The following is a 15,616-nucleotide window of genomic DNA, read 5'->3' as shown; positions in this document are numbered from 1 at the left end:
TTCATAACCTGGGGAGGACTTCAGGTCATTTTTCCTATTTCATATAATTTTGCCCAGATTCTGAGTTGCTCCATCACAATATCCAATTCAGGTTATGCTGCCTAATATTTAAACAAAGGCACAAGGAGAAAATCATGTGCTTCTGCACAGACAGAACACTAAGTAGAAAACGTGAAAAGGCTCAGTTGAGGTTCTCCTGACCTTTATCTTTAACTTTCACAGCAGACTCTGGGGGAAATGGTGCAAACGTGTTTTTAACCATTCATGTACTTTCATCTATCTGTGTAATTTTTATTCCTGGCCCTTTCTATTTATGTTCGCCCAGAGTTATGGTAAGAGGTCAGGAAAACCTTCACGGAAATTCAGGACAGCATAACATCTAATTTACTAATACTTTTGGCTAAATGCTAAATTCCAGTGCAGCACTACAAAATGGGATCAGGTAATTAAGATCTGCAATAACTTCCTGCAGATCTCAGAATATCGAGAGTGCATGTGGAGTCAGAAATGAGAAAATAAATGTCAGCATTTCAAACATATTCAGGAAAAGAATCAGATCAATGCTACCTCAATAAGCCCAGTCAACAAGTGCATGATTATTCAATGTTCTATCAAATACAACAAAGGATTTATGAACGCTGACCTGAAAAGATGGGGCAGGGTCATTGCCAATTTGGCCCTGTATTCAAATACCAACACAGCAGATTACTCACCTCTGTCTCAGGGCAGCCACGGTAGCCTTATCAATCCTGCAAAGAAAAAAGACAAAATGAAAATTAATCATTCACAAGTACAAAGCAACGACCAGAAAAAAGAAACAATTTTCTCTTGATTGGATGAGGTTTCCCCGTATGAATCAGCTGGTGTCCAGGCTGCAAGCTGTTGAGCATTGGAATGGCTAGCTGGCTACACTTGCTGGTACCACACACTGCCTAAGCCCCATTCACTTCCAGCCCGCCATATGCAAGTAATCCCTCCTGTAAAGCAAAAACCTCCCCTAGCAACTAATAGCATTATACTCTTAAGTAATCTGTATATTGTACTCCAGTAACATGTTCCAGTTTTGCACAGTCCAATGAAATAATCCAGAAAGCAAGAGTCAAAAATCAATCTGAATGCTCTGTTTGGCTGGGATGCAGATGGATTGTTTCCGATTCAATTGACTTACTCTTGCCAGCAAAGCAATTATGCAGAGGTGAGAAAAACTGTTGACAAATACTGAAAAACAAGGACAAAATGCTGGCTGCAAATATTTCATCTGACCCTTCTGTGAGATGACCTCCTATGGATTTACTGACTGGTATGTTGTCGGCAATACTTCAACTGTTGTTTGAGTGAGGCCATATCTTCTCATGTATATACAGCTACACGGTTACTTGTACATTGTGTTTTATAAGATAGTTCTTATGTTTATATTTGCCGTGTTTCTTTTTTGCTTTTTTATTGTCTTCTTTATGCTTATTGTGTATTTTATGCCCAATGGATCTGGAATACCAATCATTTCATTCTCCTTTACATTCATGTACTGAAGAATGACAATAAACAATCTTGAATCTTATATCTAGTTTGCACATAACACCCATGTTGCAGTCTTGTCTTCTCATTTACTAAGATTACATTTGATTACTCCATCCACAAATTGAATTGCCCCACCATTCCAAAGATCTCAATTCTAAAATTCCCTCTCTACACTTCTCTAACTCGCTTCTCTATCCCTCCATCCTCTACACCCTCTCTCTGAACAAATGCTTGCTCATCCTTTCCCCACCTGGCACTGGACTCAACTTTTAGCTGGGACCAATTCTATGAAACTGCTTGGAATTTCAGCAACAATGGAGGTGCCCCAATCTATGTAGTGAACATTGATAAATGGTCAAAATAAACAATTCAGTAATGACACAAATTAAAGCTTTATCCCAATTAATTATACCTAGAAATCCAATCACAATGTGAAAAGATGGTAGGGGTAGCAATGCTTCCCTGTCTAATGTTGTTGAATCACAGAGGAAGACTAAAACATGCCAGGATGATTTATTTCCTTCTCCTTCCACTTTCTTATTAAAGCTTCTGCTCCCTTTCCATTCTGGTCCCAATTAAGGATCTTGGCCCAAAATGTTGAAGGTTCATTTCCCTCCAAAGATTCTGCCTGACTTGCTGAGTTCCTCCAGTATTTTCTGTGTGTTGCTTCAAGAGGAAATGCAGATGGGTTTGGATGGCTTGTATACACTATTAACACAAATGGCCTGTAAATATCTTCCAACACTTTCTTATTCTGACAGAACATTAATGCATGGATGCTCTTGAGGAGAAGTAGGCAAGTACTTGCATTCAAAAAAGGCAAAATAAGAAGGACATGTCAACTTGGAATGACAACAGTCCACAATAGACTTACCCTGTACATTTCTAGCCCCGAATCCTTGAGGGTAGAAATGTTTTTAGTTCCATAAAAAATAGAAGATTAGGCCTTACTGTCCCTCAAGTCTGCTCTGGCATTTGATAAGGTCAACACTGGCCTCTGTATCACCATTCCACTCTCCTCCTTATGCTGGCCTTCTCCTCTCTGCAATCTTTGTCCTGAGGCAGGGTTTTGCCCCAAAACCTCAACAATTCATATCTCCTCACAGATGCTGCTTCACCTACCAAGTTATAGATTCCAACATCTGCATTGTTTTGTATCTCCATGGCTGTTCTGATCTTAGCCACAATCACCTGTTGTAATCAACTCCACTTCCTTTGGCGTTGACTCCATTATGGAGCTGAACATCTGTCGGACGCAGCCTCTACGCCTCACAATTCAACAGAATTTCAACAACTCTCAACTCCTTGAGGGAAGAATTTCCTTATCTTCACCTTTACCATGCAACTCTTTATTCTGAAACTGGGGCTCGTCAGACGTGATGGGCAGCTCATCCAGTTGAAAGAAAACTCTGATCTCAAACCTCTGCTGCCTTGAGGCTATACCCACTCATGGGGAAGGCTTTGGAAGTAAACCACAAGGGAAAATCCCGAGCTGGAGTCCTTAAGGCAGTCCTACATTGAGTTCAAATCTGACTGGCAACTCCTGCAATGCTGCTGGTGCCAAACTGTAACTGTCTCTGCCATTCCTTCGGATTCATCAGCTGTGTGGAGAGGGGAAGCCTGTTGCATGGGCAACAGCTTGCTCTCCACATTGTACTGCCTTGGTTTGCGTATCATGTAGACACTAGGATGCAATATCCATGGTTGTCCTTGACCAAAGGAGGGCCTCAAAGATCATTATTTTGACCTCCAGTGGGTACAGGCCCAGCCTGCTCAATCATTGCATAGGTCACTACAGGGTGTGCTTTTAAAAAGAGCTTCATGGACTCTGTTGCATTAAAATTTCAAATTTAATTTAAAAACTGGTGTTCCTTCCACTTTATTTTAAGTCATAATTTGTACACCTTTCTCCCAGGCTCAGCTCCTCAACCCACAGTTGTTTTGCTAAGGTATCACCCCATCATCAAACCCTGCCCACGTAGCTGAAATCTGTATCTGCTGACCAGAGATGGAGACTTAAGGCACAGAAACAGACCCTGAGGTGCGCTGTCCAAACAGATCATCAGCTATCCATTTACACTAATCCTGTATTAATTCCATCTTTTATATTCTCATCAATTCCCCAAAATTCTACCGCTCACCTATACACCAGGGGCAGTTTACAGTGGCTGTAAGACATAGGAGTAGAATTAGGCCATTTGGACCATTGAGTCTGCTCCGCTGATCCATTTCCCTCTCAACCTTACTCTCCTGCCTTCTCCCCATAACTTTTAGTGCCCATTCTAATCAAGAATCTATCAATCTCCGTCTTAAATAAACCTAGTGACTCAGCCTCCACAGATTCACCACCCTCCGGCTAAAGAAATTCCTCTTCATCTCCATTCTAAAGTGACGTCCTCTATTTTGTGGCTGTGCTCTCTGGTCCTAGACACCCCCACCATAGGAAACATCCTCTTCACATCCACTCTAACTAGGCCTTTCAATATTTGATAGGTTTCAATGAGATCCCCCCTCATTCTTCAAAATTCCAGCAAGTAAAGGCCCAGGGCCATCAGTCACTCCTTGTATGAAAAGCATTTCATTCCCTGAATTATTTTTGTGAACCTCCTCTGAATCCTCTCCAATGTCAGCACAGTGGCCAATTAACCTACCAACTTGCATGTCTTTGGGATGTGGAAGGAAGTCAGAGTGCGCAGAGCAAACCATGTGGAGAATCTACAAACTTAACACTGACAAAATCTGAGGTCAGGATTGAGCCTAGATCTCTGGTGCTGTGAGGGAATCGAAGCCCACCATCCTCACATAAACCTCCAATCTTGATTTCGCGCTCAAGAGTGATCTACTTTTCCTACACAACCCAATCAGACCTGAAGCTGGCCTTCTGCACTCTGTGACTCTTGGTCCAGGCAGTACTGCTGGTGAGTTTTAATGAAAGAAAGAAATTCATTTGCTAAAAATATTGTTATAAAACTCACTTATCAAAGGGTTTTACCTTTACAATTCCTTTCAAGGAAACATTTTGTGAGAATTTAGTTGCTAGGTTCAGTTGCTAAGTGATATTCTTCTGCATTCTTGTGGAAGTACATTGTTGCTGTAGGCAGCCAGTACAACACCAATACAAGTTTTGCAAATTGGTTGCAAGGATTTGGTACATCATTCAATTTCTCTAAGTCACACCATTTGTCCAACACTTCAGCACGAACTCCAAGCTTCTAATCAAATCTCAGCCTCTTCTTTTGTGCTTCTCAAGGCCGGAAACTTCAGCAAGTAGAAAAGGAATGACTCTTCAAACTATCATTACTGAGACAGTTTAAGGATAAGAAGTTTGCTATTTAGGATGAGGATGAACAGAAATTTCTTCACTCAGGGTCTATGGAATCCTGCACACTTCAAGACTTGGGATTAAATATATTATAATTTAATTTAATTTTATTTAGAGATACAGCATGATAACAGGTCCTTCTGGACCAACAAGCTCACACCACCCAATTAGATCCATGTGACCAATATACCTAATAACCCATACAGCTTTGGAACGTGGAAGGAAACCAAAGCACCCGGAGGAAACCCACATGGAAGGAGGGAGGATGTACACACTCTTTACAGACAGAACCTGGGTCTCTGGCACTGTAACAGCATTACCCTAACTGCTACCCTTCATTGCTGCCGGAAGGAGCCAGGTTAATATTGAGAGCAGAAGGAAATGGGATAAGAAACATTGAAGAGGCAAGGAATCAGTTGAAACCTCACTGAATGGAGACACAGATGCTGGAATCTGGAGCAACACATGAAACTCTAGAGGAACTCAGCGGGTCAGGCAGCATCTATGGAGAGAAATTGGCATTCGATGTTTCCAGTCCCAATGAAGAGTCTCAAACAGTAATGTCTTCCTCCACAGATCCTGCCTGACTCGTTGAGCTTCGCCAGCGTTCTGCATGTTGCGTCACTCAACACTCAGGAAGTGGTGAACGACCATTTCCTGCTCCAACTTCTTATTCTTAGCATGTGCAAGAATACATCCTGTAAGGCTTTCTTTAGTGTCTAAGCTCTGTCCTTTGCAGAACATTGAAGTTTCACCCACTTTGGACATGAATCACTCTTCTGACTTTCTGCCTGAGAACATGCTAATTGAGTTCTGATCCAGGGGCAATTTTGTGCACAAATTTGATCATCACTGAACATAAAATGAACAGAGAATTGAATTTGTTTTCAAAAGCCCCGGTCACCACAGTTGAACCAAGCACTCATTCATCTCCTCACAATGGGAGGTTAGAAGTTTGATAGGTCAAATTTAAAAATAGAACCCCATGGATTGCTTGATGTATGGGCATCACCAAAGGTTTGTAACCCAGAATGAAGAAACCACTAGTGCAGTAGAGCTTTGTTTGAAACAATGCTTGAGGTATCAGCTGCATTGTGCATGGTGGTTGGAAGCCTTATGGTCAGTGCTGGACATCCATCACACCATCTCTCCAAATCCCAAAAGCACGGCTAGGAACAGCTATGGAATAACATCATGTACTAAAATAGCATTTTTTTAAAAATGGTCATAGTTGTGGAAATATGAAGCATGGGTCACATAAAAGCTATCAAATAGATCAGGGCTTCCCAACTTTTTTATGCCATGGACCAATACCATTAAGCAAGGACACCAGACTGGGAACTGAGATAGACAGAACACAAACGTTACAGCACAGAAACAGAACAAACAACCCATTGAATTCACTCTAGCTCTTTGAATAGCAACGTATTCAATGTCATTCCTCCACTCTTTCCCCTTAGCCTAGCAAGTTATTTTCTTTACGGTGCACTTTATAACCACTTATTGCATTCTTCATATATTTTGCGATAGGGCTTACTGGAAAGACCAGCTTTTCATTGCATGTTCTTAACTGGCCTTGAAAAGAAGTTGGTGAGCTGCTTTCCGAATCCAGTGTGGTCCATCTGCGGTGAAGGTACTTCCGTGTTATAAGTAGTGAGTTCCAGAATTTTGACCCAGTGACAAAATGTGCACTACATTGAAAATGGTAGGCGAGTGAATAAAATTATGGCTGAAAATTCATGATTCAAGATTTAAGATTATTTATTGTCATTTTTCAGTGTGTAAGTATACAAAAAAATGAAATGATTGTTATTCCAGATCCAATGCAACACAAAAAAACACAAGATATAAAAATAAAAGCAATCCTATAAAACACGATGTAAGTGGCTGTGCATGGGGGGGGGGCGGTGAAGGGGCTGTGGAGAGGAGTAGATGATGTGAAAGTAGTGGGGTGGTGGGGTGGGTTCTTCTTCTTCTTGTTTTACAGTGGTTGGCACCCAGCTTAATGGTGCATTACCGCCACCTCCTGCTCCGGAGTGTGGATCAGACGATAGACTTACATTCTAAATCCCTTCACCCATATACACACACACACACACACACACACACACACACACACACCCCCCCCCCCCCCCCCCCCCCATGTACACTTTATCCTTCCTTCTTTGGCCATCCTAGTACCCTATTCCTGTTAATCCATCATATCCTATATAAAAAAAAACCCTGTATCCTTTAAGAAAGCTGAAAATACCTTGACCTGTGCTCTCTCACCCATGCCCAGTAACCCTTTTAGTGTGAATTCCTGCACCCCCAATTCCCTATAGCTTAATTCTCATCATCTCTCTCTGTATCCCATACTTCCTGCAACTCAGAATTACATGTTCTACAGACTCCTCTTCCTGACATTTCTCACACAAACCTGTCTGGTGTTTCCCTGTCATTTTCAATGTTTTGTTTAGTGCACAGTGCCCCAGCCTTAACCTCGTCCACACAGTTTCCTCTCTTCTGTGTCCATTGCCTACCCTAGTGCCTGTAACACTCTTTTGTATTTGATATAAATGCCTCCCTTTCCCCTCTCTGTCCCATCTTTCTTGCCACATTTGGATGATTTTTCCCCAGATTACACACTTAGCCTCTGCTTTACTGATACTAATATGCATTTCTATATTTTCTTTTGGTGGGGTGGGTTAATGGGTGGAGGCGTTGATCAGCCAGACGGCTGGGGGAAGTAACTGTTTCTGAGTCTAGTGGTCTTGTCGTGCATGTGGCATAGCCTCTTCTCAGAAGGGAGTGGTACAAGTAGTCTATAAGCAGCATGTGTGGGATCCTTTGGATATTGCTGATCATTTTCTGGCAACTTATCCCAACTCATAGTCTGGCTCACTCCCTGTGCCCCCAATGCCTTTTGTGTCTAAAAACCTATCAATTTCCTTAAATATATTCAGTGCCTTAGCCTCTACAACCCACTGTATAATTTTACAGGTTCACCACCCACTAAACCAGGGGTTCCCAACCTGGGGTCCACAGACCCCTCGATTAATGGTAGGGGTACACGGCATAAAAAATGTTGGGATCCTGCTCTAAGTGGAGAAGCTTCTCCTCATCACAGTCTTTAATCTCCTGCCCCGACAAAAGTTCATAAGCTTCAGTTAGATTTATGCACGTTCTCTTCAATTCCAGTGAATACAAACCTAATCTCTCCCCAAACATTGGCCCTGTCATCAATCTGTGAACCTTTACTGCCCTCCTCCTTTGGCAAGCATATTTGTTCTTCAGTAAGGAGGCTAAAACTGCACACAAAAGTCCAAGCATGGTTTTACCAAGACCTCAAATAGTTCCGTTTATTATCAGAGAATGTACACAGTATTTTTGCTCTTCGCAGACATTCCCAGAAACAGACCACTGTCTAATTGTAACAAGATATTATCATTCCAAAGTCAAAAGTCAAAGTCACAGTAAATTTATTATCACATATATCTATGTTACCATATACTACCTTGAGATACATTTTCTTACAGGAAATTCACTGGATATAAAGGAATATAATAGAATTTATGAAAAACTATACATGAACAAAGACTGACAAACAACCTAAGTGCAAAAGACAAATTTCTACAAATAAAAAAAAGTGAGTCGATAGGTTGTAGAATCAGTTCAGATTTGTGATGAGTGTAGTTATCCACACTAGTTCCTGTAACACTCTTTTGGCTGAAGTCTAATAACTGCTCCTGAACCTGGTGACGTGGGATGTAAGGCTCCTATACCTTTTTCTAATAGTAGTGGCAAGAAGAGAGCATGGCCTGAATGGTGGTGGTCCTTGATGATGGATATTGCTTTCATGTGGCAGTGCTCCATGCTCCATGCTTTGCCTGTGATGAGCTGGGTTGTATCCACCAGGGCTAAACTTACCTTGTATGAAGGTCTATATGCTTTATGTCTTCTTAATAGCAAGTGTCACCGGTGTACAAGGTCAACAATGTTTCTTTGTACGTAACCACTTACCATTCCGACACCATTTAAATCAGGGGTGCCCAACCTGGAATCCATGGATCCCTTGTTAATGCTATTGATCCATGGCATAAAAAGGTTGGAGAGCCCCTAATCTAAATAATATGCAACCTCGCTGCTTTTCCTACTGAAATGAAAAACTTCGCATTTATCCATGTTAGACTGAATTTGCCTTGCCTTTGCCCATTTGGCCAATTGCACTGTAACTCCTCTGCAAACTCCCCGCAATTCCACCCCACTTAGTGCCATTGGCACAGTTTGGGAAAAAAAATCACATCCTGTCACTTTATCCAAATCATCCAATCAAATACTGGAGAGTTTTCAATTGTGGAGGGTCACAGTGCACTGAGGTATGGTCGGATTGTGAGGCTGGGTGGCTGGAGGCAGAAGGGTACTTGATGATACCTCCAGCAGTAAGTCCAACCAAAGATGGCAATTCCACTTCACCGTGGACAGGACCTCAGCAAAAGTTAAATGGCTGTAACAATCTCAATGTGTGAAGGCCTGAAGGAAAATGACGAGTGGAAACATAACCTCAGTAAGGCAAATTTGAAGCTCATTCTTCAAACCACTATCTCTCATGTCAAAAGTCTCAAAAATATAAATTTTCTAAGTTTCCCTTAGGATAGTTTAACAGCATTCATTAACTGTGCCCCATTATAATTAATTGGTACAGTCAGATTTTTTTTCCAGTAGCTGTGTCTGCAGGCTTAGAAATATCACCAGTCTCCTGACAACATGCTTTCACATAAACATGTCCTCAAACAAAACTTTCTGCCCACAATTTAGTTCCAAGTCTTGTTAACCCATTTATGCCAATGCTGCTCCAGATTTTGATAACATCTCAGTATTAAGATCATCCCATATCCAAGTCCCTTGACTGACAGCCTCCTACCTCCGATCCCCCGGATCTCTTTGCTCTTTCATTCAACCTGAGGCTTCTCAGGTTAATCACTCTACCACTGGTAGATGGGAGAGTAATTAACCTTAGTGATTATACTTCAACCTTCCTCTGCTCTGAAACTCCCTCTTTATAACATTTCATCTCATTATCTCTCTCTCCTTACTCAATTATGCTGTCTTACATAAACATGTACCCCGTGTTTTATGTCAACCTGTCGATCTTCAGGCCAAGCCATTCAGGGACTTGTGTTAATATTATTTTGCAACTGTGTGTATGGGATTGTAACTATATGTGCTGTGTGTGACTATATGTACCTTGGCCCCAGCAGAACAATGTTTTGTTTATCTGTATACATGTGTTTGGTTGAATGACAATAAACTTGAACTCTGTTATCATCTGTCCTAATCTCTCTCTATCTCTCTCTCCCTCCAACTATGTGGCCTGGTATTACATTTTTGTTTCATAATAAACATTGCTTGGTTACTTAAGATGCCAGAGCTGTCAAATAAATGCAATTTTATGTTTGTTTACCTGATGCATTTTCTCCAAACATCCAGTTTAATCTATGTTTGGTTTCTGCACTGTTCTGTTCCCTGGCTCTATAAAATCAAAATGTTTTGAGTTTTCACTCCAGCCTCAAGGAACCTCATTCATCTAAGATAAAAATCAGACACATTTGTCTCCGACTTTCTCTGTCGCCTGCTGTAACTGCAGCATACTCAATCATCTACCCAGCCTCTAGCTCTCTACTCATCCCAGGGATGTGTTAACAATCAGTTCAAGTAGGTGAGACAATAAACGGGGCTTTAATAATACATGGAAAGTGTATTGTCTGTTGCTTGGGTCTGCAATTGTGCAAACATTTAAAAGAAGATCCAAAATGAAAGCAAAATCTATTATAAAATAAAATACAATACATAGACAAAATTAGCATATAGCTGCTGTTAGAAATGAGAATCAAAAGTGAAATTGCCAAATATTCTGCAGCCAATATAACATTCTTGTAGGAAGAATCAGGATTAACATTTCAAGTTGATAAACCCTAATCAGAGGTGGGAATAATTAGGGACGAACAGGTTTTAAAATGCAGAGATACACAATTACGTTCGCCTTACTCCAGATTCAGGGTGGGTGGGAAATAGAGGCAGGAATGAGATCTTGTCCCTGTAAATACCCCTCCTGCTGAATAAAATGAATTCAAGTTATTTTACTTTGTTGCGGCCCCTCCTGTCCCCACAGTAGGGTAACAGAGTAATGCAATTACAGCACCAGCAACCCGGTTTACATAAGAAGTTTGTACGTTCTCCTCGTGAACGCATGGGTTTCCTCTGGGTGCTCCAGTTTCCTCTTACATCCCTAAGACATGTGGGTTAGGAGGTTAATTAGGGGGTGTAACTGGGGGAGGGCACAGGCTCATTGGGCCAGAAGGGCTCATTGCTGTGCTGTATCTTTAAATAAAATAAATGAATAAATAAATAAATCCATCCAGACCATCAGCTCAGTTTTACAGTGAAGCAGCTACTTGAGCAGTTCTGGCTAATTAATCTTCTGGAAGCAAATGAGATTTACAGGGAAAGAAATGGTTCTCCCAGCTCCATATAAATGCAAATGAAGACATGGATTATCTGAATGTACAGGGCATGTTTAATTACTCCCTAATCTCCATTTTATATTCTGAAAACTGTTACTGTATGAGAAATGGGAATAGATGTTAATAATTCTGCACCTAGAAACTGAACACATAACTGAGTATGTTTAATTTATTTAACCAGAATAAGCAGTGAACACCATCTAATATGTTGAAGACTAAATGCAGCATGGTGCAAAATATTTACCGTGCAATGTTTGTGAGATGATGAATCATCCCACAGTTCTTCATACCTTGTGGGGTCTAACCTTCTGTTCTGATTCTTCTGTGGGATTTTAAGCTGACTGGTAAAAAGTGCTTTTGTGCAGCATATACACAAGAGATTCTGCAGGTGCTGGAAATCCAGAGCAACGCACACAAAATGCTGGAGGAGCTCAGCAGCTCAGGAATATGGAGAGGAATAAACAATCGACCTTATCACAATGCAACTCTGACTCAGTGTGCAGCAGGGGCAGCACAGAGGTTCAGTTTGTACATAGGTTAAATGCTCAGTCTTACAAATAAACCCCTACCTCTTTAATGTTATACAACTGTCCCTTAATATGCACTGTATGTGAAGACATTACAACATTCATATTCTTCTTCCTGCTGCTGGTGTTTAAGATAGCAGTGAAGGCCCTCCATCACTCTCTATCCATACCACTGCATTTTTTTTAATAGGCATCCATTAGTCTCGAGAGACCATGGATTTGCGCCTTGGAAAGTTTCCAGGGTGCAGGCCTGGGCAGGGCTGTATGGGAGACCGGCAGTTGCCCATGCTGCAAGTCTCCCCTCTCCATGCCACCGATGTTGTCCAAGGGAAGGGCAAGGGCCGATACAGCTTGGCACCGGTGTCGTTGCACAGCAATGTCTGGTTAAGTGCCTTGCTCAAGGATACAACACGCTGCCTTAGCTGAGGCTCGAACTAGCGACCTTCAGATCACTAGACCGACACCTTAACTACTTGGTCACGTGCCAACAAATACCACTGCACACATTCTTCATTGTGATTTCCATAACAATTTTTTTTTGACCAGTCAGGGTTGTTAGCACTGAGCTGAACCTCCAGTCCCCGAAGGACCGGTGGATCACTCTTAGTCTGGCCTCTACCCTTGGACCTGTTTGCCATGGGTGACCCTGCCTACAGCCAAAGCACAAGGCCTCGATTCCAGCCAACATAGTTCTCTGGGTCAATGAGGCATGCAAACCTCCAAACCCAATAGCAAGTCTGTGGTTCTCTTGGAGGAACATTCACATTCTATGAACAAATATTCCTCACCTGCACATCTGGTGCTCTTCCTCCTTCCCTTTCTCCCATGGCCCATTCTCCTCCCCTACTAAATTCCTTCTCCTTCATCCCTTTACCTCTTCCTCCTATCACCTCCCAGCTTCTCCCTTCATTCCACCCATCTCCCCCCCTCACTTGGTTTCACCTATCATGTGCCAGCTTGTACTCCTTCCCCTCACCCCAATCATTCTGCCTTCCTTTCCAGACCCAGTGAAGGGTCTCAGCCTGAAACGTTGTCCGTTCATTCCTCTCCATAGATGTTTCCTGACCTGCTGAGTTCCTCCAGCATCTTGTGTGTATAGCTCTTCATGCACAGTGCGTGTTTCGAATCTGGTCATCATTGCCTGCTGGGGTGTTAGAGGCGGATTCAATCTGGGCTTTCAAAAAGGGCTTTCGCAAATTCTCTGTCAAAAGGGGAACTGGAACAGCCTTTGGAATTAGTTGCAGGGGAAAGGGCAGGGAGTGGGACTGCTTGATTGCAGAGAGCCCAGCACCGTTTCAAGAAGGAAAGAGCCCTCCATCTCTGCCCCTTATTATGCATTCTTATTCAGCTGCAGTTTATGTTTTATGATAACAAATTCCTGACCTGCCATAATAAAACACTGGCATATTGACCTCATCTCAGCCCCTCACTGTTCAACTAAAGGGAAACATTTCTTCCTCTACAGAGAGGTTAGGCATACTTGGATTGTTTTCTTTGGAGCAGAGCAGGGGAGAATTGATAGAATTATATATATATATATATTTTATTTTACCTTTTTGTTTTTATTTTTCTATTTTTTTAATAATTTAAAAAATAATACTTTATTTTTTTCCCAATATTTTTAACAATTAATTTACATATAATACAGAGTACAGGAAAAATATATATATATCAATACATTATACTAAATAAAGACTCCTTACCCTATATTCATACAGGTTAATTAATTCGTAACATTATACTTCATTTTTAAATTTTGAGTATAAAGAGTAATGAGAGGCATAATGAGAGTCCATTTCCAAAGTTGGAAGTGTCAAATGCTAGAAGGCCCAGCTTTAAGGTGGGGCTGGGGGTGGGGGGGGGTGGAAATTTAAACAAGATTTATGAGGCAAGTTTATTTTTACCACAGACTGATAGGTGTCTGGAATGAGCTGCCAGAGGAAATGGTGAAGGCAGATATGATAGTAACACTTTAGAGGCATTTACTCAGGCACATGAAAAGGCAGGGAATGAAAAGAGATGGACAATGGGCAGGCAAATGGGATTAGATTAGCACATGGATCAGTACTGGTATAATGGGCTGAATGGCCTGTTCTGGTACCATTATATATTATTACCACAGAACCAACAGCAGCCACAGGAACTCTGACTGTTTTAGTCTTTGCTTATTCCTTCAACATCTGTACAGGATCACCACTTCTGACCTTTTACATATCCCTGGTTTCTATCACTCCACCAATGACAGCATTCCTTTCATCTGCCCGCTCTCCGAACTCTGCAGTTCTCACCCTAAGTCTTCAATTCCTTATCCTGCTTTAAGGCCCTCTTCAAAACCTACCACTTTGAGCAACAATTTGATGACCTGACGAATGAATGCCCGAAGTCATATTTGGTTTAATTTTTAAAAATTAACATACAGCGTGGAATCTTACGGCCCTTCAAGCCGTGCTGCCCAGCAATCCCCCGATTTAACCCGAGCCTAATCACGGGACAATTTACAATGGCCAATTAACCCACCAATCTGAGTGTGAGAGAAAACCAGAACATCCAGAGGAATCCCATGTGCACACGGGGAGAACATACAAACTCCCTACAGGCAGCGGTGGGAATTGTACCTGGGTTGGCCATACTGTAAAGTGTTGCACTAACCACTACCGCCCTACCTATGAAATGTCATGGATTTTCTTTTGCCATAATATGGGTGCCATATAAATGTAAGTTGGTGCTCTATTCTTTACTAGGGCCTGAGTTTTGCTGTAGTCCTCTTCCCATCAAATGCCCAGTCACTCACTCCCTCGGCCCCATGAAGAAACCTTAAACACAATATTCTGCAGATGCTGGAAATCCAGAAGAACACACACAGAACACTGGAGGAACTCAGCAGGCCATGGAGCATCAATGGAAAGGAATAAACAGTCAACATTTTGGGCCAAAGGTCCTGATAAAGAGTCTTGGCCTGAAATGTTAACTGTTCATTCCTCTCCACAGATGCTGCCTGACCTGCTGATTTCCTCCAACATCTTATATGCATTACCATGAATGAAACTTCAGTAATAAAACTGATTTCACCCCCAACTCTCTGGTAAATGTCAGCAGCATTTCTACGTTTTCAAGGATTCTTTCACATCAAGGTCAGATTTTCATATCAACATACTGAATTCACTGGATCTGTCTCTATTAAGGACTCAGGATTACAGTACCTTGAATAAACCCCAGTCAGACAGCAGGAAGTTGGCAAGACAATCAGTAGTTGGAGAGATGATCAGAATTTCTAACTGTGTTGAAGAGATTTCTCTGTTAATTAATTGTAAATAAACTCAACAGAAATAGGCTGTTGAAATATTCATAGCACTCAGAGAATTCCTGGCAATTATACTGATACTAATGTCTTACAGGCTTTTCCACCATGAGTAAAAAGGGATTTTGACACCATTTCCCAACATTCATCACCTCACAAAACCTTTCACATTCTAACATTAGAAACTCCTTAGGAAACCCACATCCACCTTCCAAGAAAAAGGGTGGGGAAGATGTTAGTGCATTGTGTCTTCAGATGTCTCTGACATATGTTTCCATGCACAGTTAATATTGAGAGAATACCAGAACCTTGTCTACCCAATCAATATTCTTGGCTGCCTGGATAAGAGTGTAAATCTTATGAGGATAGGCTGAAGAAGCTAGGGCTTTTCTCTTTGGAGCAAAGGAAGAAGAGAGGTGACTTGATAGAGGTATACAAGATGTTAAGA

The 15,616-nt window shown here is 41.6% G+C and overlaps 1 protein-coding gene across 6 annotated transcripts in view; it reads right to left on the bottom strand.

Annotated features, from left to right (window-relative positions):
* LOC140731666 (rap1 GTPase-activating protein 2-like) overlaps positions 1–15,616 on the bottom strand; it is a 492,373-nt gene that overhangs the window by 266,022 nt on the left and 210,735 nt on the right. For all 6 annotated transcript variants that reach the window (XM_073053304.1, XM_073053305.1, XM_073053306.1 and 3 more), the window contains one exon: positions 714–749. In XM_073053304.1, the coding sequence (XP_072909405.1) occupies positions 714–749 (36 nt within the window). The remainder of the gene's footprint in view (positions 1–713; positions 750–15,616) is intronic.

The sequence above is a fragment of the Hemitrygon akajei genome, chromosome 8, assembly GCF_048418815.1.
Source record: "Hemitrygon akajei chromosome 8, sHemAka1.3, whole genome shotgun sequence".
Lineage (NCBI taxonomy): Eukaryota > Metazoa > Chordata > Chondrichthyes > Myliobatiformes > Dasyatidae > Hemitrygon > Hemitrygon akajei.
Note: the sequence above shows the minus strand (reverse complement) of the source record. Positions and strands in the feature narration are given on the sequence as shown.